General features: G+C 42.8%; 1 protein-coding gene and 1 non-coding gene across 4 annotated transcripts in view; one reads left to right on the top strand and one right to left on the bottom strand.

The window, feature by feature from the left end:
* The window catches only part of Ubr5 (ubiquitin protein ligase E3 component n-recognin 5), a 115504-nt gene that overhangs the window by 8734 nt on the left and 80863 nt on the right, over positions 1–25907 (top strand). For all 3 annotated transcript variants that reach the window (XM_021183495.1, XM_021183493.1, XM_021183494.2), the window contains exons 2-5: positions 23154–23198; positions 23675–23756; positions 24184–24260; positions 25541–25660. In XM_021183495.1, coding sequence (XP_021039154.1) covers positions 23154–23198; positions 23675–23756; positions 24184–24260; positions 25541–25660 — 324 coding nt within the window. The remainder of the gene's footprint in view (positions 1–23153; positions 23199–23674; positions 23757–24183; positions 24261–25540; positions 25661–25907) is intronic.
* On the bottom strand, positions 12884–13019 carry LOC115029455. Its single transcript, XR_003835031.1, has one exon. It is a non-coding gene; the product is annotated as a small nucleolar RNA SNORA2/SNORA34 family (small nucleolar RNA).

Here is a 25907-nt window from a genome sequence, read left to right as displayed (position 1 = left end):
ACTCACTTTGTAGACCAGGCTGGCCTCGAACTCAGAAATCTGCCTGCCTCTGCCTCCCGAGTGCTGGGATTAAAGGCGTGCGCCACCACGCCCAGCTGAAATTATTTCTTTAATAAGGCATTTTTGTATTATACTCTTGTCAGTGTAGGACTAATAAAACTCCTTACAAGTATGGTAAGTCCTCAGACAGTTCTTTTAGCATTTACATTCTTGCTATGATAATAAAGCAGTAACATTTAATGCTATTTTACTTGTAAGTGTACTTTATCTTGTTTACATAGCAGAAATACCATTTTCAGTTTCAGATGGTATAGTTCCTGAAAAACATGAAGATTATATTATACTGGGCTGGAGAAGTGCTCAGTGTTAAGATACTGTCTCCTTTCCAGAAGACATGGATTCCTAGTACCGGGTGGCTCACAGGCATCTTCACCTCCAGGTCTAGAGGATCCAACGCCCTCCTCTCGGGCATTGGGCACGAACATGCCTTACAGACACATGGTGGCAAAACATATCTAAAGAATTAAATGATACATTTTTATAAAGAAAGTAGAAAACATTTCTATCAACTATAGTAATTGTATTCTAGATTGCTGCTTACAAAACTTAATGAATCAATAAATATTTTTTTCCCCATTAGTTCGGGCCATATTTTTGTTGTATAGGACCAAAAGTATTGAGAACCCACCCATTTTGATAGCTTGCCTCTGCTCCAGTATGAACTGAACTTTCAGAATTACATTTATGTGCAGTCTCACATCTTTGTCCAAGCTAACACACCAATTATGATAGGCTTGGTGGCTCATATGTGTAGTCACAGCATTTGGAGGCTGAGGCAGTAAGATTGCCATGATTTCTAGGCTAACCTGGGCTATAGATACTGTGGGCAAACCTTCCTATACACCCTCCAGAAAACCCTAACCAAGCAATACCAATATCCCAAACTCCAGCCTACTCACAGCCGCCGGGAACTCCCGAGACGGTTTGCATTAGCCTCTCCAGGACTCTTCTCTAAGAGGCATGGTGGTGGACACTGATCTGTGTGTGTGTGTGTGTGTTGGGGGTGGGGTGGGGAGAATGAGAGCTTGCTTGCTGGGATTTGAGAATTGAAATTAATGGGAAAAAAATTAAATGGATTCTGTAACTCTTAAGAAAAAAAGTTGAGACTATGAAGTTAATTTGATGGAGAAGTTAGCAAAGAAGAGACAATATGGTAGGGTTACTTTACTATCTAATGGATGAAGACAGGGTTGTATGAAAGGTTTTAGAGGAAGTGTTGGGTGTGGTAGACCTACTGGAGAGTTTGGGGCTAGAGAGGCCATCCGTCTGTCCAGTGAGATCCTGTTCTGTCTGTCTGTCTCTAGCAGGAGCCACTTAATTTGTCCAGTTACTCTCTGTGGCATCATCTGCATCTACAAGTCTTTTAAAGAAACAGCAAGTGAGGTCTTCACTGGGAATCAGTCTGGTTTAAGCATCCCTCCTTTGGAATCTAGGGTTTGTGTACAAGCAAGGCATACATTCTACTGTATACTATACTTTCTCTTAATATGCTTATGTTTTTACTGTTGTTTAAAGTTAATTTTTATCTTTTAAAACACATTGATTTGTTTTTTTTTTTCTCCCTATAAAACGATTTTATTCTTTTGACAGGTGTTCTGAAGAGTGCTTGGAGTTAGGGAGGGAGGGAGAGAGGGAGGGAGGGAGGGAAGGAATACTTGAGTGCTGTGGACAGGATGACTCTTTTGAGAGAATTATAGGAACTACTTTGTCTTCTGTATTCAGCAGCAGAGAATGAACTAGATTGCGGCAACAGACTCTTCGAATCTCTGTTAGGATGCAGTCACTGCCTAGGGAATGCAGAAGCAGGGCAGAGGTGTTGGGTGTTGGTCCTCTTGGCAGTTGCTCATCTTCCTATGACTTCTGAGAGCATTTCCATCTGCAGATGGGAGTCAGTAGGTGTCAGAGGCCATGCTGTACTTCCTGAGGAGCTGTAGTTTGGCAAAGCTCTTGAGTGCAGGGTGGAAAGCGGGTGTTGCTGTGACTTCTGTCTCAGTTGCTAGGAAGCTTCTGTCTGCTTTCACAGTAGTCTCTCTTAGTTATCGTGGCTGAAGTGTTACTTACTTACTTATTTATAAATAAATAGGATTTTGCTGTGTAGTCCAGGCTATCCTTGGCCCTCTGCCCTCTTGCCTCAGCCTCCATATTGCTGGATTACAGGTATGACCAACTTGTCTAAGCATGCTGTGGCCCCCAAACGTGACAGTTTTTTTGGCATGGAAAGACCACTTCCCTCAAGACTATTCTATAAGCAGCATATCCTAGTTGGATTGTAGTAAGTCAGTGTGGCTGTTTTCAGATAGAGGTCTTGGTTTACTATATATAGTGCTGCTTTCTTAGAGTACCTGCTGACCACATCATTAGGAGCACAGAGTATGACGAACAGCATTTAAAAGGCTCCTAGCTGTCCTTGTAATAAGAGAGAGGGGGTTGCCAGTGGTGCTCAGGCCTGGGCCATCCTTAGCACTGGAAAACAAGATTAGCTGATGACAACAAGCGTTAAGTACTAAACTTGCTGGGACTTCATTGCTCCTAGTCTTTCTCTCCTGTGCTTTCAGTTCATAGCTGTCGGGTTTTAAAGGAGAATATTCTGGTGTGTATTTGTGGGCATGTGTGTCTCCATACACACTCACTGGATAAGAACAGAATGCTAGGAATTATTTATAATATTTTGTTCACATTTTGTTTTTAACCATAAAATTGAGAAAAAAGAAGCCAGGAAATGGCTCTTGCTTTTAATCCCAGCACGCTGGAGATAGAGGAAGGTGAATCTCTTGAGTGTGAGTGAGGACAGTCTGGTCTACAGAGCAAGTTCCAGAACAGCCACAGAGAGACCCTGCCTGGAAACTCAACAAGATCAGGTTAAGTTATGCAGTTGGTATGCAGAATGGTAGGGTAGTCAGCGGGAAGCTTACAGTTTGGGTCGAGAAGAACAAGGCAACAGGCAAGTGGCAAGTGTGGAGCATCGGTAAGGGAGTCGCCGAGCTTTTAGCCTGTGCAGTTGCTTGCTGAGCTGTTGTCAGAGCTTAAGGACCGTGCAGGCGACCTTCCCTTTTGCCTCTCTCACAGCAAGCATGTTCCTCCAGGAACGGCTGCAGACCAGCTCTTCCTTGCTCTTTGTGTTGAGAAGTGTTGGAAGCTGTTTCTGAGTCACTGAGGAAGAGTAAGGTCAAAGGTTAGACATTTCAAGGAGTAACTTCGTGGGGTTGGGCTGTGGATCCCTTTTCTTATTTGAAGCAATTATAGACTGGTAAGAGGTTGCAAGAGTGGTAGTTTCCATGTAATTATGCTGTGTGGGTTTTGGCATTTTGTCCAGGTACTAGCAATAGAAAATAACGTTTTCTTGAGCTGGCAAAGAGGGCTCAGCAGGTGTTTGCTGCCAAGCCTGCTGCCCTGAGTTTAATACCTGGAAGCCACATGGAGAAAGGAGAGGAGACTGCATGCTGTCTGTCCTCTGACCTCCCTTTGGATCACACAGGCACATGTGCCTGTCCTCCAAGGAAACATGGAGTTACATTGTTTTCTGTTAGGTAGTTTTGAGAGTTATTAATTTTGCAGTAACAGGAACTTTTGCATTTATTATTTATTATTGTTGAGCTGAGATATGGCCTGACTGTATAATAACCCAGCCTAGTTGAGAACTGAGGGAGATCTGCCTGTTCCTGCCTCCTGAGTGCTGGCCTGATAATTAGGATTTTGCTTATAGTTCAGAGCTCTTCCTGTGTGTGCATGAGAATACAATGTTTTTGTTTGTCTGCAAATGATAGGAGGCTCACTGCACGTGAAACCTGACTGCTGTTTGCCAGTGCTTTGACTCTCTTAGAAGAGAGTAGATGGCGTTGGGGGCGGGGCTTGCACTCTGCATGCCCTTCTGCTCACTTGCTCACTGTGGGCAGTTGGCCCGTCCTGTAGACAATGACATAGCACAGAGATATGTAAAATGAGACCAAGAGTCATCTGACCCTTCTATTATTAGTTAGTTTCAATTAATACGTTATGAGCAGTATTTCAAGGTTGTATTTTTACACACTTTGTGTGTGTGTGCATCTAATTTGATATAATTTATTTAAAATAGGACTTTGTCATTAATTTAGCAGGATTTTGGGGCCTCTGCTACATGTCAGTGTAGTTCTGGGTGTTGGAGGGTGGGGCATGCCAGCCCTAAATATGGTTGGTTGCTGTAGGAGAGTTCAGGATTCTTCATCAGAGGTGGCAGCCTTCCGAGTTTTGGGAGGAGGGACCGTTGACTGAAAACTTGTTTAAAGTGAAGTTGGATAGTGAATAGGTGGTAGCTTAAGGGGTTGATGCGGGGCTGGGAGCTGCCTGGTAGTGAAGTGATCTTCTAAGGCAGAAAGAAGCACCTTGTCAGCCTGGCTACACAGTGAATGGAACAGAGATCTGTCCACCTGCTTCTGACTTGTCAGTGCTAGATTAAAGGCCGCACCATCATGTCCTCAGGGCCTGCCTGCCTGCTTACCTGCCTACCTATATATCAGTCTGTCTCAGAGTCTCAAGTATTCTGGGCTGGCCTCAGACTCATTGTGTAACTGAATTCCTGATACTACTGCCTCTACTTTCAGCATGCATCATTATGTTCAGTTTATGTAGTTTCTGGGGATGAAACTTTGTGCATGTTAGGCAAGCTTTGGGCCATCCTAGGGCCTGAGACCCACATCTATATTCTGATTTTTAGGGGGGAAAAAGAATGACTTTCATCTTGATTTAGAGAGTTGTATTTTGTTATTTGTGCGGTGGTGGAGGGCACACGTGTATGTATCCCCACAGCCCGTGCTTGGCGGTGGGCAGAGGTGCAGTGGGTAGGGTCGGCGTTCACCCTTTTCTACGCTGACATGCTGGGTTCTTCTCAGGAACTCTGCAGCCAGTGCAACCAGTGGTTTCTGTTGGTTTTAACCTGTGGAGCCAGCTCAGCCATCTGCCTTCTGTATCTCCTCCTCCTGTTTCTGCTTTTAACTTTGTTTCTTTGTCTTTCTTTGAGTGAAATGGAGAAGACATTTCCAACCTGTGGACCTTATCTTTGTAGTTATGTATTTTTTTCTGATACTGACTTGGAAGTTTTTCAGTCAGGTGTAGTAGGAGTTCACGTCTGTGGTTTGTAATCCCAACAGGGCGGAGGGAGGGAGGGAGGGAGGGAGGGAGGAAGGAAGGGAGGAAGGGAGGAAGGGAGGAAGGGAGGGAGGCTGAGACAGGTTGATATGCCTGCCTGCTTGGCTTAGACTCAGACCTCCTTTGAAAGCAAACAAATAAACAAACAAAAGAGTCAGTAAATGTTTTTTTCTGGTGTTCAACTACGAGTATTTCAAACATGCAGAAAAATTCAAAACTAACCAGTAAGTTCTCTGATAGTCTACCTCATAGGTTTAGTTCAATGCCTTCCATGTTTTCAAAGTGAATGCATATATCACAATCTCTGAATTGTTTGAGAGTCTGATACTTCATCCTCTATATGTGGATCTTTTTCTATACAAACACTTTGTTTTTATTTTTATTTATTTTTGGGGGGTAGGGGGACAGGTTTCTCTAGCCCTGGATGCCCTGGAACTCACTCTATAGATAGACCAGGCTGTCCTCGAACTCAGAGACCTCTGCCTCCTGAGTGTAGGACTGAAGATGTGCGCCAGCATGCTCTAGCATACTTTGCCATTCTTATACCTTAGAATTAAAAAAAAATTATAGTCATTCAGTAAATGGTGTATATTTAAATTTTTCTACTCTCCTTAATGTTGATATAAAGCAGTTTTCAAAACAATTTTTCATTTGAATTTTATCATGAAGACATTTTTACAAAAATGCTTGGGTACATTCATCTTTACAGCCATATCTATTCAGTCTGTATTCGGGCTGTTTCTATTTATTTATTTATTTGTTTGTTTGTTTGTTTTTTGAGACAGGGTTTCTCTGTATAGCCCTGGCTGTCCTGGAAATCACTTTGTAGACCAGGCTGGCCTCGAACTCAGAAATCTGCCTGCCTCTGCCTCCCGAGTGCTGGGATTAAAGGCGTGTGCTACCACGCCCGGCTTCTTTTTATTTTTTGAGACTAGCTCTGGCATGTCATAGACTTCACCTGCACCTCCACACCTTTGCTGTGACTAAAGGACTGCTACTATCGGCCCACCATTCTAGTCTTGAAGCACAACAGTTTCTGTTTTCATTAACTTAAAATTTCTCAGGGTTGGAGAGAGTTGGTTAGTAAATTGCTTGCTGGCTCTGCATGAGGAAGTAAATTCTGTCCCTGGCACCCCAGTAAAAAGTTGAGTATGTGTCTAAAACCAGACCAAACTAAACCAAACGAAAAAAGCTGGGTATGGAGGTACATACAGGGTTGAAATCCCAGCATGGAGGAGGTGAAGGTCCCAGCTACCAAGGCCAAGATCCCAGTGAGAGATGCTCTCTGAAAACAAGGGAGAGCCAGATGAGAAATGACATGGAAGTTGTCCTCTGGTCTATACATCCATGTGTACATAGGTAGGTGCATTCTCCCACAGAATGCACACATACACACAATATCTTAGAAACATCTCTCCTTTAAAAATAAGGACCGGTGTCATGCCTCCTCTGGGCTTGAGAATCCTGATCTGAAACAGTCTTCCTGCTTTAGCCTTCCCAGTGCCAGATCACAGGGTGTCACTGCACCCACCTCATTATCTCGGAGCTGAGATGTGTGTAATAGTTTTTTTCCCGGTTTAGTGCTGTGTATTACGATGTATTCTCAATATTACTTTTCCTAGACCTAGTGAAATATGAGCCTCGTGTAATTTCCACTTTTACTTTGGAAATATTTATATTAGACTTACAGTTAGATAACACCTTACATCCAGCCACTGCTTGAGTCCAGTTTGCAGTCTTGGGCTGGAAGGTGTTTAGAGATGTTCTCTAAGAGGTGAACCAGTGGCCAAGGTTTGGGTCTGAGCTTGATTGCTTTTGCAGAATCCTGTTAGGGTGAGGAGTCAGACTGTTGTGGGAATCCTGTCACCATGTGTGCAGTTGTTGGCTTGTTGGTGCTGTGTTAGTTACCAATGTGGACAAGGGAAGCTGTTTTATTGCTGTTGATGCTCTTTAAGGAATGTTTTTTATTTGTGCAGAGATTTATGGTTTGTGGTTGAATGAATTTGAAAAGAATGTATTTGAGTAATTGTATAAGGGGCTCACGGTGTGGATTAATGTGAAGGATTTTTTTTTTTTTTTTTGCAGTGCAGGGGTGGTGCCAGGGTCTCCTGTACCTTTAGCAAATGCTATGCCATGGACATTGAGCTCCACCCTCTCAGTCCCTGACTTTGTTTTTAATGTAACTCAATGACAGGAAGATGTCCAAAGCATAGCTGAAGCTTTATTCCTAGGCAGTGGGAATGAAGCCAGAGGACACAGCCAGTTCCTCTTTGTTCATTCGTTCTTTCGTCGCTCGGCTTTTATGGTCTGGGTATCAATAGTCACTTCAAGCTTAATAGGTAAAACAACATAGGCCATTTGCTATTATTATCTGTCATTCTGGGGATTTATAGAGCTCAGCTGCTTGGGTCATATATTCTGGTCTACCCTATGCAGTTGCACCTGCATACTGGCATAGTGGCTCCATAGGTGTGTCTTCAGTGTGGAGACCACAAGGAACCTTAGCCTTCTTTTGTGGCAGCTCAGTGATTGGAAGACTCAAGAACCGGGTTGGGGCCCAGGTTGGGGGCGACTTTTATGTCTGACTTAAGCTTGGGCCATATGACTTCATTGACGCACACCCTTTCTGAGCTGGCACAGGTGCTGAGGGAGGGTGAGTAGGGCAAGTGCATCTAAGACTTTGTTCTGAGCCACTGCTAAGACGGTGATAAATAAGCCAATGGTAGTAGACTGAGTTGTTGAGAAGGAGATTGGATACCCTGAACAGGCTGAGACGAGACTCTGTACTTGCATACAGAAGCATGGGCAGCCTGACACTGATCGCACAGTAAATGACATGTCTGGTGAGTCGAGTGAATGGAGTGCTTCAAGACGCAGTGTTGAAGTGGACACGAAATGTTACAGAGCCCCCAAAAGCACGTAGGGTAGAGAAACAAGGTGGTGTTACCTCAGGGGGTTGATCAGGTGTCTCATTGAGGAATGTGGGCCATACTCTTCCCTGACTTAGACGGAATGTGGCCAGTGGTTAGTATCGAACTGTTTTACTGTGAAAATAGCCTTTCTTTTTCCATGAGTTCCGTGTGGTGATTGGTCAGACTCAGGACTGGCTGCTTTTCTCTGCAGACATATGACCTGAGATGATGGCTTTGCTCTACTGGGTTGTGTATTTGTTCTGTGGCGTCTGTGTTCCTGACTTTCTCCCAGGTAGTGAATAATATGAAAAGAAACTTGTGTTCAGTAGGTTTCATAAGGAGATTGAATTCCAGAAATCTCTTTGGGTGACTGTCTTAGGGTTACTGTGATGAGACACCATTGACGAAAAGCTACTTGGGGAGGGAAGGGTTCATTTCATATAACAGTTCATCAAAAGCAGTGATGGGAGGGCAGACATTCACGCAGGGCTGGAACCTGGAGGCCTGTGCTGATGCAGAGGCCATGGAGGGGTGCTGCTTACTGGCTTGCTCCCAGTGGTTTGCACAGCCTACTTTCTTATAGAACCCAAGAATTGCAGCCCAAGGATGGTCCCACCCACCATGGGCTAGGCCCTCCCACTTGAGTCACAATTAAGAAAATGCCCTACACACTTGCCTACTGCCCAGGCTTATGGAGGCATTTTCTTAGTTGAGGCTCCTTCCTCTGAGGACTCTAGCTTGTGTCAAGTTGTCATAAGACTAGCCAGCATAGTAGGTTATTACTGTAATAAATGTAGCTTCCCCACAGGGGAAAGAAGACAGTATTTGCTCACATTGGAGTTTATTAGAACCAGGGCCAGGGAGTGCACAGTGGTTAGAGTACTTGCCAATCATGTTGAGGTTCTAGGATCAATTCCAACTACTATAAAGGATGAGGGATTACTAGAAATGGACACTGTAGCTTTGCTGAAAGGGGTGTTCTGATATTTGTAGTTAATTTTTTTTTTTTTTTTTTGGTTTTTCGAGACAGGGTTTCTCTGTATAGCTCTGGCTGTCCTGGAACTCACTTTGTAGACCAGGCTGGCCTCGAACTCAGAAATCCGCCTGACTCTGCCTCCCGAGTGCTGGGATTAAAGGCGTGCGCCACCACGCCCGGCCCTTGTAGTTAATTTTAAAAGTAGTATTCATCATACATTTTTTCCATGTTTTTGAAGCTTTTAATTGAATAAAACATGCAGTGAACTTACAGTAAATATTGTATGCCTGTGAAAAGAAAGACTCAGTATTTATTTTGCTCACACAGTTAGTTCCCTTTGTTGTTTTGTGTTGCATCTATTTGAAATTAAAAGAAGCCCTGTCTTTCAGGCTTTCTGTTGCCTGGAAGATAAGGACACAGCCATAGGCAGGTCCTCGGGCCTACCTGCATCTGAAATTCAAAGTCTAGACTGGCCAGAATTTCGAATGGGCAGTGATAGGAAGTGACCAATTAAGTAAAATCAGCTTTTAGATTTACTGGAAGCAAAATTAAACAATGGCTGAGAAATTTCAGTGAGCATTATGTATATCAAAGGAAATATTTTTCTTGTGGTTTGAGGTAGTTTTAGTTTTTTTTTGTGCTAGAGATAGTTAAACCCAGTGGACTGTGGACTTTATAATATTTTTTCTTTTATGTGAAATTGTACACTGGCAAAACCTAAAACTGCAAAACTGTTTTATGGCAGTCCTTTCAAGTAAGTGTGAGCGGGGCTCTGTGCTTAGAGGGTCTGATACAATGGGTGGTGAGGGTTACTCCTCTATCCCAGGCTTGCTGTGTAGCCCAGGCTGGCCTGGAACTTGTGGTCCCCTTGCTTCTACTTCCTGAGTGCTGGTATGACATTATGGGTGTGTGCCATTGTTCTAGAATGAACTCTATTAGATCAAAGTTTCCATAGAAATTTGAGCTGGTGGGGAACTGGGGCAGATTGGCTAGCTGTTCTTGCTGTTTCTATTTTACCCCTGCAGATGAGAGGAGGGTGTGCTGAATAGGAACCGGCTAGAGGGCCAAGGGGTGCTGGGCACAACTGTTGTTATTTATGGGCAGTGCATTTTGGATGAAGAGAACAAAGATGAATCCAGGTACCACTTCTCCATTTAAAAATAAGCGCCAAGGAGGGGCTTGGCTGCACTGGAGAGTCTGAGGCTGGAGGCTTTCTTTTGAGTTACAGGCCATCCTGGTCTAAATAACAAGTTGTGCCTAATGAGAGCTACAATGAGATACTGTCTCAAGAAAAAGAACTTAAGAGGCATTTGAAAGCTGTGTCAACACTAGAGAGAACTGAAGCTCATAGAGTACTGTGCTTTCAGTTTCTTAAGCTCAAAGCTGGTCGTAGCACTCACTCTAATGATCCCATACTCAGACCTAGCATTTCAGGATGGAGGAAGCATCAACTCCTGTCAGACATGAGCAGGTCCTGCTTTACTCATTTGATCAAAAGAATTGTCACTACACTAGGTCCCCTCTCCTCCATCAAACCTTAGGTAGGAGAGACATACATGATGGTCATCCTCTTCAACAGACCAGACTTTAAAAAGCGATTTTAAAGATGTATTCACTGGAGAGATGGCTCTTCCAGAGGACCTCAGTTAAATCCCTAGCATCCATCTGGAAGCTCACAACCAACCGTCTGTAACTCCAGTTTCAGGGAATCCCATACCGGTCACCTTCTGCCCTCTGTGGCACCAGGCACACAAGGACTGAACAAATATGTAGGGGAAATATACATACACATAAAATAAAAGGATAATTTACAATTATTTGCAAGTGTTTTCCTGGGGACACATGATAAGGATCAGGTTTGGTGTGTGAGGAGGGGGAGAGCCACTCAGATCAACACCAGGATTTAGTTTAAAGGCCAGGCTTTTTTAATAAAGCTCTAGATGTTGTGGTTAGAATTTGTCTGGGTTGTCTACTTTACAGACTCTGCCAAGCCAATAACTGGAAACTAGAAGAGTTAGAGACGTGTGAGGCGGAGTCCTTAGATTTGCTTTAAGTGGAGCGCAGAAAAGAATTGCAAGCTCAGCAGACTAGTGGTATCTTTTCTTTTTTTTGAGATATGCCTGTACGTGTAAGTTTTTGTTGACCTTTGTTTCCTCTGGAAATCCTCTTTCTAAGGTACCTTCCCACCTCCTGCTGGCTGACAGCCAGGCCCTCTTCTCCATTTGCATTTGAAGGATTCTGAGTGTCTCCCTTCTTCCCCGTTTGCATTGGAAGGACTCTAATTGCTGTATTATTTGTGTAGAGTCTTCTGGATGCTTTCCTTTCTCTTAAAGCTGCCAGGATTTAGATTGGGTTAGAAGGGACTTTGGGGCCCTGGATGGTTGTCTGTCCTCTGGGAGAGTAGCCAGCTGCTGAGCCTTCTTTATCTCTACAGCCTCAATTCAGATTTTTTTTTTTTAAATATAGAGGCTAGTTTAAATAAACAATTTACATGTAAGGATATATGAATTCTGTGAGAATTTCATAGGTCTCACAATTAGGGCTTTAAAGACAGTCCCCTGATAATTTCTCTTAATGTTTAATAACATTTTAAGAAAAGATTGTGTGTGTGTGTGTGTCTGTCTGTCTGTCTGTCTGTCTCTGTCTGTCTGAATGTGATATCAAATCTAAGAATTCTCCCCTCCATGTGATCTAAAAGTGCTTTTTGTGAATCTTAGCTGTCTTTCGATGTGTTAAGAAATAGTTATTTTCTTTATGTGCTCTGTGTACCAGAATTATACTAAAGGAAGTCTTTCTGCATTAGAAGTTCATTGTTAAGAACCTTAGTAGGTAGAGATTTCAAAGAGCGTTTGGTAGTTTCAGACCCATTCTGAGTATATAAGTCTTGGGGATTTGAGTAAAGTTTGCGTGAGTCCAGGGAAAACCTGTGGCAATCCTGCTGTTTTCTTAAATGCAGGTTGATTTTGATTGATAAAGATCTGCCTGAGAGCTGTTTGCTGCCATATTTCAGTTTAAAGAATGCAGTGTGAGCTGCACTTATGGCACATAGTCCTAACCCCAGCACTTGGGAATAGGAAGGAGTGCAGAGAATCCAGGAGGTCAGCGATCTCCTTGACAGCTGAGACACTGCTTTTCAAAATGATCTTGCAATACAGATACTTCACATTTTTAAATAATTTAACTTTAGGTCAGGTGGGGTTGTTCACGTTGATTACTTTAAAAAAGATCTGTTCAGGCCAGGTGTAGTGGTATACACCTTTAATTCCAGCACTCAGGAGGTAGTGGGTCTCTGAGTTTGAGTACAGTCTGGTCTACATGCATAGGAGTTCCAGGACAGTCAGGGCTACAGTGAGCCACGTGGGGGGGGGGGGGGGGGAGGGGACGGGACACATTGTGTTCAGTTGGTTAAATGATAAGAAAAGTGGATCTTTTGTTATTGTTTAAAGAACAGTTGTCATTGCTCTTTGCGAGGAAGTCTGCTCTCTATTTCCCATGGTTCTAGGATAGAGAGATGGAGACGGCTTGGTCTTCTTAACTCTTGGGTTGCCTTAGCTGTCAAATCAGTGTCCCTATCTTCCTAAGATCTTATTAGAGTTTCTGTTTGGTTTCAATTTAGGGAACAAAAGATTCAGCAGAATTACTAGATTTCTGTGTTACAGATCGTGCAGAAGTTTAAGTAAGGCCTGTGAATGGTGGGTCTCCGAAGGCCTCTCTTAAACCAGTCTCCTGAGTTGAGGCCTTATTGCTTAGTCTCTCCGCGTGGACTTCTGTGCTTATGAATGTTTCAGAGAATTCTCCCCCCCCCCCCGCCCCCAGATGTTTCTTTCTAATGAATGGACCATTAGACTTACACATTTTTGCAATGGCCAACAGACCATAGAAAGATATTTCTTTAGGCTCCTGCTTGAAACCAACAGCTTCAGTAAACTGCAGCCTTGATTCAGGGCCAAGAGAATTCTTTGTACCTTTATGATATTTCAGAGTAGCCAGTCCTAGTCTTACTTAATGTTAGAATCACTTTGGCTGCTTAAAAGTTTTGAGTTGGCAATATGATCATGTGGGATGGAATTCCCGTGTGTAAATGGATAACATTGGTCTTCCAAGTAAGTGCTCTTAACTGTTGAGCTTATCTCTAGCTTCAAGAACGTGGCGGTTTGTACTATAATTATTCTTAATTTTGTTCTCTTAGATGTTAGAACATAATGTGTGCATGTTGCCAACAGAAACTGCGCAGTGCCCAGACTGTCCTCATTCACAGTGTAAGGCTCGGGGCAGGTCACTGAAACACAATAGGTGTTGACTTGTGAGTCCTAATGATCTCCTGCCCTTCCCTGGTTCTGCCATGGTCCCTTCAGCACATTTCCCTAGGAACAGTCTGTTTAGCTGCAGGGTTTGGAAGTGGAGAGACTGACATCCCCCTGTGCGGATGACACTGGGAGACTTTAACTTTACCACACTGTAGGGTGATACTGAGTGTTTTCCAGTCTTATTTGATTCACCCTTTTTTTTTTGGAGGAGCTAAGTATTTAGAAAATTCCTTATACTGTTGCAACAGCAGCTGAAGCTGACACTGGGGTGTATTCCAGAGTGGTGTATCTTCCAGAGGGTTATCTTACAGGATAACACTCGGACCTTTCTATGAGAATGGTGTGTGTATGTATGTGTATTGCTACGGATCTTCTATGCATCTTTCTTCATAGCTTTCCATCTTACTTCTCTGAAGATAGCGTTTCTCACTGAGTCAGAAATGTGCTGCTGGCTAAACTGGTGAGTCAAAAATCCTCTCAGCTTCTGTCTGTGTCTGTTCTTAACTATGAATTAGCAGGCATATGCTTTTTTATGTGACTGCTAAGGATTTGAACATAGGTCCTCATGCTTTTTTTAGCAAGTGTTCTTACCTATTGGGCAGTCTCTCCAGACCCTTACCAAATGTTTTACATTATTACCAAGGAGGGGATGGGATAGAGCTGGAGAGTGGTACGAGATGGCTCAGTGGTCAAGGGCACATGCTCTTCTTCCAAAGGATTTCGGTTAGATTCTCAGCACCTAGGGTGGCTTGCAGCCATCTGTGGCTCTAGTTCTATAGGATCACAGACCTATTTTAGGCCTGCGTGTGGTATACTTATATTCATTTAGGCAAAACACTCATATATAAAATAAAATTAGTAAACTCTTTAAAATTGTTTTTGAAAAAGAAAGAAAAGGCTAGAATCTCACTATTTTGAAATAATGAAGGACTTAAAGACATGTGAATTTATAGTTAGTAAACATGTGTAATGTATTTGCCAGTTAGGATTTAGAAATTAATAAAGTGGATTTTTTTTTTTTTTGCCTTTTTAAGAGTTTGCCAGACAAGGGTAACAGTGAACACAGTGCCGTGGAGGGAACATTGGACTTGAGTAAAGTGCTTGGCTTCCTAGAGTTCAGGATGACTGGTTTTCTAGTAGCTGAGTTAGCGATGGCTTGGCCGAGCAAGTGTGCTGGAGAGAAGAACTGAGACAAGATGAAGGAGGTTTGGATTAGAGGTTCCTGCTGAGGAGACAGGATTAGGAACACTGTGTGCGAGCAACAAGCATGCAGACAAAGCCCACTTTCCATGAGCCTGGCTCAGGCCTAGGGATGGAGGGTTACTGAGTAGCTGCGGCTCTTCTGTCCCCAAGGAGCCCTCATTCTGGCTGTTTCAGCGTCCTCAGAGTCCTACCAGATTTCAGGGTCTAAATTGGGCCATATTTGGCTTGGCAACCAGTTTAAGCTAGTGTGAGCAGATTTGAAGTTCAGTAGAGCATGCAATATAAGGATGAAAAGTTGAAGTTTACAATATTGATATAGTAGCTACTATTGAACATTTAAATGACTGGCTCTTTCCAAGATACATTACAAGAATCACCTCTAATCGTTCTGTAAGCACCTTTACCAGACAGGTGGTTGGTTATATTCCCACTGACCAGGAGAAGCAGCTTTCTAAGGTCTGTAAGGCTATAAATATAAAGCAAGCCAAAGTCACAGTGGGCTTGGGGCCTGGCGCAGGGTTGCTTTGTACTGCAGAATACTCACTTGTGCTGTCTGCCTCTCATAAGAGCTTGGAACATTTCAAAGACAAAAAGCTGCTACTTGCCCTGTTTAATAAATAAGGGCAACAAGAAGGCAGCCTGCAGTTCTGAGAAGCTGATAGAGCGAGCCTTGGTCAGGTAAATGGATGGCCTCATCTTAATCCCCTGAACAGTCAGATTTCATTCCAAGTATTTTATTGTGGCTTACGGTTTATGTCAAGGATAAGAGTTTTTCTATATTATAAAGTTGTCTGTTCTGAGACTTTATTTCTAAGTAGAATTAAAACTGGGTCTGGAATGATTAGGACACATTATCCTCAGTTGGTGGAGACTTTGCTGTGAATGAGGCTGCAGGGATGTAGACTGGATCAGGACATGGGAATCTTCCCTGGGAGCTACACTCTTTTGAACTAGAGCTCTGATGTGGTCTTGTCCTGTTGGCAGGGTTTGGTTCCCATGTAGTTTACTTTATTGTTTAGAAATAAAGTTACCTTGAGAGTAGTGGCACACCTTCAGTGCCAGCCAGCACTCATGGGGCAGAAGCACATGGGTCTCTAAATTTGAGGCCTGTCTGGTCTAGCTACACAGTGACTTAGTTCCTGGTCAGCCAGAGCTACCCAGTGAGGCCCGATCTGTCTAGGAGGAGGGGGAGAATAAAGAAGTGAGATGAGGCAAGACTTACAAAGTTATCAAAAAGTAACTGGTAAGAAGGCCATATCTTGACCTTTTTGTCTGGCATGAGACTTCTTTCCATTTTCCTGTTTAGAGTGGAGCTGAAAATAACATGGTACATTTTAGTTTAAAGGAAAATGACTCATTTTTGTGTGTTTGGTATTCCTTCTCCCAGAGTGTCTCTGGATTTGTGTCTCCTTGGCTTATATTATCTGTAACATTAAGTAGGAATTTCTAATCATAGAAATTAGATTCGGGGAAGAAATTATTTGTGTTGTAAAGAAATTACTGGACTTTATTGTAGTTTGCAGAAGGTTTTTATGACCTAAATTTTGTTATTTTCATTTTGTAAAAGTCTTCAAGGTTTTAACTGGAAACTATTTTAGAGGATGTATATGAAAAGATGACCATTTACAAACTTGCATCACTAAGTATTCACAGTACATATTTAGAAACGCGTCTTTTCACCTTGATGCATCTTGAGATTGTCTCATGTCATTTATATTAAGTGACATGAATTGACAGTTTTTCCTAGGTTGGCATTTGTCATCTTCCTAAGTGGTAAAGCGGATATAAGTCCTGCTTGTGAGTGGTGATTCAGAAGGCAAGACTAGGCTGAAAGTGTCCCTCTCTAAAAGCTCTCCTTTGTGTCATGAGGGCTCAGGGAAGGGTAATGTTAGGTGTTAGTTACTGCTCGGCCTGGTTCTCTAGGGGAGGCAGGAATTAGATGGGTTAGCGTGATGTCAGACCAAACATAACAGGAGGAAATGTGGACAGGCTTGTGGGGATTTGAAGCCTGCAATCGGATTGCACACCGCCAAGGAAATGGCCTTTTCAAGGCAGGGCAGGGTGGTCCTTTCCTATTAGCAGACTCCACACCAAAACCAGCAAAGGGCATCTGGTCACTGCTGTAGTTATGGGAGCTAGTTGCTATGCATCCCCAACCTCTCTTTCTTTTTGATACTGGCTGGCTTGGAACTTGGTAATGGCCTCAACTACTAAGATCGCCTGCCTCTGTCTCCCTGGTGGTGGGATTAAAGGGATGTGTCACTGTGCCTGGCCTTTGAAAAGTTTTTGTTCTTTTTAAGTGCATAGCCAGGCTATTTTGGTTGATTTTTGTGATTGCTCATGAGGAGATGGATAATGACTTTTGCCATTGTGTATGTTATTTTAAATTTTTCATTTATTGATTGGTTTAACTGTGTGTACATGTGCATTCATGTGTGTGGTGTATGGATAGATTCGCACAGGCGTGTGGTTTCGTGTGTGATGTGTGTGACTGTGTGAAGTCAGTATCCCATGCTGTTACACCCTGCTCTTTTGTTGGTGCTGGGGGTCTATCTGATTGCAGCTCTCCATATTTGGGTGGCAAACCCTTTGCTCCCACACTGCATGCTCTAGTGTAGACCCACAGCAGTGTGATTTGTAGCGCCTGGAGAGTTCACCGTAATGCTGGGATTGTCTTCTTAATCCTCTTCACATGTGAAGTATGGTTCAGAAGCAGCTGTGGGTAAAATAATGGTTCTTTAATGAGAGATTGAAGCACTACCCACGCTGTGCCAAGAGTCACGGGCTTCCTTGCAATTGGAGAGAAAGCATCTCATTTTAGAGTGTTCTTGATAAGGCAGCGAGAATGTATTAACTTGTGAATCTTTGTGTCTCAGTGTAGACCGCCTGAACACTTAGCCTGAAGAATTGAGGAGATCAGTAGTGGTGTGGAGAAAGAAGCTTTTTGGTGACCCTTTTACAGTTATAGATTAGATTGTACCAGTGACTTTCTCTATAGAAACTATTTTATTTGAAGGGTTACCCAGGCTGACAATTTGGTTACCCAGGCTGGGGTTCAAACAGATGTTCTCCCCCTTTAAAATGAAATGACTGTCAGCTGGCTGTGGTGGCGCACGCCTTTAATCCCAGCACTTGGGAGGCAGAGGCAGGTGGATTTCTGAGTTTGAGGCCAGCCTGGTCTACAAAGTGATGAGTACCAGGACAGCCAGGGCTACACAGAGAAACCCTGTCTCAAAAAACCAACCCCCCCCCCCAATGAAATGACTGTCATTTTAGAACAAATTTTAAGAACAGCTGGATGGTATTTGTTTCTAGTATCATCAGGTATCATCTAGTATCATCAAACCAGAATTTGAGCTTTCTCAGAAACTCTGGGAAGCTTGTCATTGTGAGCTTGACACTCTAGTAACATGAGCAGTAATAATTTTGACACTTTGCAAAAGTATTTTCCACATGATAGCATATGCCTCTACAGACGAATCTTGCTTGGATTCATGGGTCACTGCCAGATTCAGCATTGCTCTGAACTGTTCAGAAACCATCATTTAGTTTCCTGAAAATGATACTAAAATGCTCTGCTAGTAAGGAAGGTCTCCTGCTTGGCACCCTAGGTGTCCAGGAGTCTCTTGGAAAATAAGTAGCTACAGCTAGGCTGCACACGTGTAGTTGTATCTGGAGGCAGGGGCAGGTGGATCTGAGTTCAAGGACATTCAGGGAGACACAGAGAAACCCTGTCTTGAAAAAACCAAAAATCAAACAAACAAGCAAAAAAAAAAAAATGTATCTTCTCCCAAATTTGTAATGTGTCTGTATTTGTCTTGCAATGGATGTCTTCTTTGGTGGAATACCAGAAGAGGAGTTTAAAATTCTCTTAACCATAATTTAGGTCTGCAGACACAGTGACCTTTCCTGGCTTTTCTTAAATTTTTTTTGTTTGAATTAAATCCTTTATTCCTAAATAAAATTGTGGTTAAATAAGACCATCATTCCACAAATGATAGCTAGTCAGAAGTCAGGGTGGGGTCACTTTAAAGGCTGTTTGCTAAAGTGGTTATTAAGAGATAAATTACTGAGTTTTGTCTCTGTGTTAGCTATAATTTATTTATAAAAATATTGTGGAGGCTGGGGATGTAGCTCAGTTGGTAGACTGTAGATTCAGTACCCAGTATCATACAAACCACGTGTGGGAAGCACACATCTGTTATCCTGTCATTCAAGAGGTGGATGCAGGAGGATCAGAGCCGCTCCAGGTCAGTTTGAGGTCAGCTTAGGTTACTTGAGAACCTGTCTCAAACAGCAATAATAGCAACTACTCCCAAGCTCCCCAAAATTAACATGGGCAGATAATGAAATAACCTCAAAACAAATTTGTATGTTTACACAGTTAATTATCATTCTTTAAGCCTGGAGGTTCATTTTATTGGTATTAAGACCAAGAATCTTTTTTTTTTTTTTTTTTTCTGAAACGGATTATAAAGTACCTTATTCTTAACTGATGGGATTGCATGGGAGACTAGGGAAGGACTCTGGAGGCAAGTCCACTGCAGTAAGTGTGAGGACACTGGAGGCAAGAACGCAGAGCTAGGGTGTTCACAGTGAGATGTGAGAGGAAAGGCAAGCTGCAGATGTCTGTGGGAGAAAGTTAGGACCTCCAGGAAACATGGGTGTCTGAGCTGGACACGGCCTCGGGGAAGTGTGCTGAAGGCAGACCACACACTCGAGCAAGCTCTCCACTCTTACACTTCCACATGAGTGGGAAGCAGCACTCGGAGGGTGGGATGCGAGGAAGAGCCAAAGCTTCAGGGACCTCCGTGTTCTTCATCAAGAATGTAGTTGCATTTGGGCTGTGTCTGAATATTTAGAGATCTGGTTTGTGGCAGTAAGTAGACAGAGTTTAAGAACTGAAGAACCTCACTGTGTGCTGTGCCTAAGTAGGATCTGTGACAGTTACCTTTGAAATCCACGTTGGGGAAAGTGGGACAGGCTCCATGGGCTCCAGAGTAATAGTAGTGCTAGCTCCTAATAGGTACTGCTAAGAAAGGGTCAGTTTGCCACTTAAGCAAAATGGCTCAGCAGTTAAGAGCACTGACTGCTCTTCTGAAGGTCCTGAGTTCAGATCCCAGCAACTGAATGGTGGCTCACAACCATCCATAATGAGATCTGATGCCCTCTTCTGGGGTGTCTGAAGACAGCTACAGTGTACTCACATTAAAAAAAAAAAAAAAAAAAAAGATTCTGGGCTGGTGAGATGGCTCAGTGGGTAAGAGCACCCGACTGCTCTTCCGAAGGTCCAGAGTTCAAATCCCAGCAACCACATGGTGGCTCACAACCATCTGTAACGAGATCTGGCGCCCTCTTCTGGAATGTCTGAAGACAGCTACAGTGTACTTATAATAAATAAATCTTTAAAAAAAAAAAAAAGATTCTAGTCTCTGCATCTGAAAATTATATGTATAAGAGATCAGACAGACACCGAGGCACTGAGTTGGAATATGGGATGCACTTTAGTATTGAACAACACAGCAGATAGGGTTGCCATAGACTTATTGTCAGTGTACTCAGCTGTATGTTATTGCCATCTCACAGGCTTACCTGTCTGCTGCTGTTCTGAGGTTATTGAAACATTTATGTGTGAGTGAAGCTTGATGAGCTTTAGGTTTTTATTTTTTTTAAAGAGAAGAGAAATTGACTCTTGTGTTTCTGTTACGAGAAAGTGTTGCATCTTCTGGCCCCTTTACAGCAGACTGCTGCGGTGGTTACATGGTTACATAGGCACACTGGTGTGTTATCAGTGGAAGTGGGCTGCCTTGGCCTGGGTCCTGCAGAGAGAAGCAGTTGCTCCTTAGAGCCCATGTGTGCATGAGGCTTTCCTTGTCAGTGTGCTCTGGAGCCAGTTGACTTATAACTGCCCTGAGAAGTGAAAGAACCATCCATTTTATGTATTTTTGAGATTGAATTTATGAGTCAAGTTGATATTTGGTTTAACATTCTAGGTGACTATATAAAATCTGCTCATATGAAATTTCAAATGGCTAGGATTTTTGATATATCAGATGCTATTTCATTCATTAAAAAACCATTTATTGTGTATGTGCGCACATGTCATGGCACTCTCAGGAGGACAGAGGATTTTTGAAGAAGTTAGTTCTCTTCTTCCCATCATGTGGGTTTTGTGGATCCAACTCAGGTCATCAGACTTGGCAGCAAGTACCTTTACCTGCTGAACCATTTTGTGGACCCTAGTAAGTGCTACCTTTTCATAAACATTACATATGGAGATCCACTGATAGACTTCTGAGACTGAGAAGCAGCAGAATAACTAACAGTTCTTCTTCCCACGGACGAGAACCTGCAGAGCTGGGCCGGACAGAGAGGCCCGCATCTCTGACCATGTTGTGGGTGCTGCTGAGCATTTTCTGCGTGCCTGGGACAGTTGTTAGTTCTCTTTTCCTTTCTTTTTTTGAGTCAGGGTCTTGATATGTACCCAGCTGTCCTAGAACTCACTGTCATTTGTTGTGGCCGCTTTGAGTATAGAGATGATAGTAGAGTCTCAACATCTTTAACTTTTGTTAAAGAAACATTGTTTATTTTGTGACAGTCTTGCTCTTGCACCTCTGGTTTCCCCGGAGCTCACCATGCACATTAGTCAGGCCTCAAACTTGTTTGACCTTCCTCTTTTTGCCTCCTGCTTTCTGGGTTTACAAGCATGTGCAAGCATGCTGGGTTGTGGAGAGCTGTCCTTTTTGGGCAGGTTGAATATATGAACGTGTATGTGAAGTCAGGGGGACTGCTTTGGAGTTGGTTTTCCTCAATTTTATATGGGCTCCAGGGATTGGAGTCATGGCACCAGGCTTGTTTGCTTGTAACAAACCTCTTTACTTTGTGAGCTGTCTGACTGGCTATTTTTGTTTGAGACAGGTTCACAATCTCTGGCTTCTTTGTAACTCACTGTAGTCCAGTGAGTTCACATAGGCCTACTCAGCTCTGTCTCCAGAGTTCTGGCTTAGAGGTGTCCACCACGGTGCCTTGGTTCCCAGGCCCCCTTAACTGATCAGTTTTTAATTAGCTGATATCAGAAACCATGTTCTCTATCTCTGTGGTAGTCTGTAATTTGCTCTTGAGTTACTAAATTATTTTGTAGCATTTTGACATCCTCAAAGCTTAGTTTAGTCCCATAAGCATCTACCTGAAGTACTGTTTGAAGCTACAGCAGTATTTAATTTTTAGTTTTAGCTATTGTCCAGTTTTTTTGATGATCCCTTCCCCCAATTTGTGTTAGTGACAAGACATGCTAGTGAATAAATGGGTTTTCCTTTGTGCCACTGCTGTGGTGGGGCACTTAAGTCTTAGCCTAGAGAAGTCTAGAGTTCTACCTCTGCTCCAGGTCTCCCAAAGCTCCTGTTAACTCTGGAGCAACAGTCCCTAGGCTGTTTTGCCTTCGTTTTTTAGTTAGCCTTCTTCCACAGGTTATGAATTCCGCTATGCGTTATTCTCATTTAATCTCGTTTTGGAACAGAAATGTGCTATATAATTGAGCAAACTGAAATTTAGTGGAAAGGCCTGACCTCTAGAACCAAGGGAACATGTTAGGAAAGAGAGAAAGCTGGGCTAGTGAGAGGAGAGTTCAGAGGGTGGGGTGCACGCTAGTGAGAATGAAGTTAGCAGTTTTCATTTCTGTGTTTTTGGAAAAAATGAAAATACCAGTTGAAACCTCTAACCACTTAGGTGCTTTGGTGGGCATCAGTCAGTGTGCGCCGTTGATGTGCCTCAGTAGGTAGCGGCTTTGTAGTTGCCAGGTAAAGTTCAGAGATGCCTGGTTCTACCTACTGCAGTGCTTAGAACATTTACCCAGGGTTCTGTGACTTTCTGTAGGCTTTTTTCTAATTAAAAAAAAAATTAAAGTTTATTTATTTTATATGTATGAGTATTATATGTATGAGTCTGTGTGTCTATAGACCACACACAACACCTCTGACTTTCTCCCAGAGAGAGAAAGTTTCTGCTGAAACTCCCACCAATTGCTTCCAGCTAGTTTGCTGTTTTCCTAGTGGCCCATCAGCTTTTTATCAACAGGTGATGTTTCCACACTGGGCACACAGATTCTCTCTACATCTCAGTTATTTTCAATTCATTATATTCACATACTGCCAGAATGTCTTTTGGCGTAGACTGCAGTTGTATGTCATAGCCCCCACCCCCAAAGGCTGGCAGCTCTGTCTTCTGAGTTCTGGTATAAAGGTGTGCACTACCATGCCTGGGTTAACTGCAGGTTTTAAAAAGAAGTTTTCCATTAGGTATTTGTTCAGAGCTCAGTAGCTCTACTACTTACTGGTGTTTGTTACATACATTCTAGAAGCCTCATTGTCCTGTCTGGAAATGGGGCTATTTTGGATATTCCTGGAGCTGCTGATGGGTTAGGAAGGGAAAGGAAGTGGAATGCCTGCTTGCATCCTTAAGAATTGCTCCTGTGTTACTGTTGGGACTCAGCCCAGTGCTGGTGCAGGCCCACGGGAGCCATCTTGTGTGTGCAGGACCTGTGCTGGGTTTATTAACACTTGGCTTTTGTGTTTGAAGGTTACGGGAAGTTTCAGAGAAGCTGAACAAGTACAATTTGAACAGGTAAAACATTTTAAGCTGTTTTAAGTTTAGCCATTTTTCATGGGATGTGTTTCAGCCCTACCATGGAGCTGTAGTGTTTTCTTTCTTAGGAAAAAGATTCATTTTTATGTGGTTAATATGATTTATTAGATTAAGAATTAGATTACATTAAGAATCTTTTGAGATGTAGCCCTGGCTGTCTTGAAATTTGATGTGTAGATGAGGCCTTGAACTCACAGCACAGAGACCTGCCTGTTTGTCTTGGGATTAAAGATGTGTACTACCACATCTCTTTCTATCAAAGTTAGGTTCATTTAAATTACAGTGTCCATTAATGCTGATTCTTAAAACAGTTTGGGAGACCTGTCAACTGTAGTGATTATGGTAGGTATCAGTTACTTTTATTTATTGCTTTAAAATTCCACTCAGGAATTAGTTCTTTTTGTGTACAATTAAAAGAGCAGTTTCACTTAACCTGCTTTTGTCTTGTTCCCTAGCCACCCACCTCTGAATGTACTGGAGCAGGCTACTATTAAACAGTGTGTGGTGGGACCCAATCACGCCGCGTTTCTTCTGGAGGTAAATGATTTACCAGACGGTGGAGAGAGGAAGACTAAACTCTGCCTCTGTTCTTTGTTTCTTGTCAAGGGAAGGCACAGAGAGCTAGTTATGCCCAGCTCCCTTTAGTTAAACTCTCTGGCTCAGAGACTCAGTTGGGTGGAAATGATTTACTGGAACTTGGGACTAGTTAATGGCTGCCTGCCTGGGAAGACTCCTGACTGTAGTTAGTCTATAATTTTCCTCTGAATTCTTCCAGACTGTATTGTTTTAAGGGAATTCTTAGTAGCCTTTTGTTATTGTGTGGTGTACTCTCCCACCCGTGTCTGGAGGGGACTGCCTTGTCTTCAGAGTTGACAGTGACAGGCAGAATCTGCTTATTGAATAAATTAAAACTTTAGTGTCTTCTCTTGCAAAATTTAACATTTTTTTTTGTTTTTGCTTTTAGGATGGCAGAATTTGTAGGATTGGTTTTTCAGTACAACCAGACAGACTGGAATTGGGTAAACCTGATAATAATGATGGGTAAGACATTATATTTTGTTTGCTGTGTGTGTGTGTGTGTGTGTGTGTGTGTGTGTGTGTGTGTTTATGGTGTTGAGGATCAAACATAGAGCATAGTATATAGTAGACAAGTGCTTTACCGCCTAGCTACATTCTTATCCTGTATTTTGCAATTAATACAGTGTGAATTTAACCCTTAGAAGGTATTATAGAAAACCAAGGTTTTGATCTTCCTTATCTTCAAGAGATTAAAAAAAGGCATAGCAGAAAAATCATGTTTAAAATACGGTGAAATTGTTAGTTTGCTTTTTTTAGTTAAATTGATGAGTTTTGTTAGCTGGGAAGTAAAGGCATATCCCTAGGCGTGCTAAGGAAGCATTGTGTCACTATCCTATAGTCCTAGTTCTTTTTGTTGTTGTTGTTTGCTTGTTTTTTGTTTTTGTTTTCCGAGACAGGGTTTCTCTGTATAGCCCGGGCTGTCCTGGAACTCACTTTGTAGACCANGCTNGCCTCGAACTCAGAAAACCGCCTGCCTCTGCCTCCCAAGTGCTGGGATTAAAGGCGTGTGTCACCATGCCCGGCTCAGTCCTAGTTCTTGAGTTTAATTTTTAAGCAAGAAATAGTTTATAGACAGTGCTTACATTCATTACAAGTTGCGGAGGAGTTAATTGGCATGGCACCTAGAAATGCTAAGTTATAAGAAGGATAGCACTACATGCTGGGTCAGTCACATGGGATTTCACTTGCAGTGGTTGGCTGTGGTGCTAGATGGCACAGGCCTTAATCTGCTTTCAAGGCTGCTGTTGACCTTGTGTGCTCCCGAGGTTCTGTGGCTTTGGCTTCCTAAGTAGCTGGTATATAGTTGTGTGCTTGTATGCCCGGCTGGCTGAACTGACTTTACATATCATGTTTGTCTCTGATAGTTAGAAATAGAGGAACTCATTTTGAAAGCAGTCAAGTTCCTGCACCCCCAACTTTCAACTTTTAGCCTTTAAAAAATTACAGTGCATTAAAGGATGCTTCATAAGACTTGAATTTTACTTGGTTGTTTCTAAGAAAAACATGATTAATTTTGAAATATAAAGAAAGTTTACTACTACTATTTTTTATTTATATTTGGAATTTGAGCAGTGTGTACTGGGAGTGAGTGCAAGGGTGTGAGGCGGCTGCCAGCTGGTACCATGTCAGGCAGCACAGCCTGGGACTTGTGAGGCTGATGCCCTGCAGAGCAGGAAGCCTGGAGGTGTGCATCCCCTAAGGCTTGAGACTGTCATGTGATGTTTTCTCTTGATTTTCCCTAGGTCAAAACTGACCAGCAGCTCGGGGACAGGGAGGACCTCTAGGCCGGGAAGGACAAGTGACTCCCCGTGGTTTCTCTCCGGCTCTGAGACTCTGGGCAGGCTGGCAGGCAACACTCTGGGGTAAGTCGGTCCAGTTGCAGGCCTCCTGATCTGTGCTGTGACCGAGCACATCAGTATGATCTCGTTGCAGGGCTCTGAGCTAGCTCACTGTGCCCCCTTGATAGAAGTAACCAATGCAAACCGGATTACAGGATCCAAACCACCGTGTCATTCACTGCTGTCGTGTCATTTGAAAGTTTAAAGTTTATATTTGGACATTTATTGTGAATTATGAAAATCTAACATTACTGGATTTTTTTTTTTTGGT

Source organism: Mus caroli, chromosome 15 (genome assembly GCF_900094665.2).
Source record: "Mus caroli chromosome 15, CAROLI_EIJ_v1.1, whole genome shotgun sequence".
NCBI lineage: Eukaryota > Metazoa > Chordata > Mammalia > Rodentia > Muridae > Mus > Mus caroli.
This window is presented reverse-complemented; position numbering and strand designations above follow the sequence as displayed.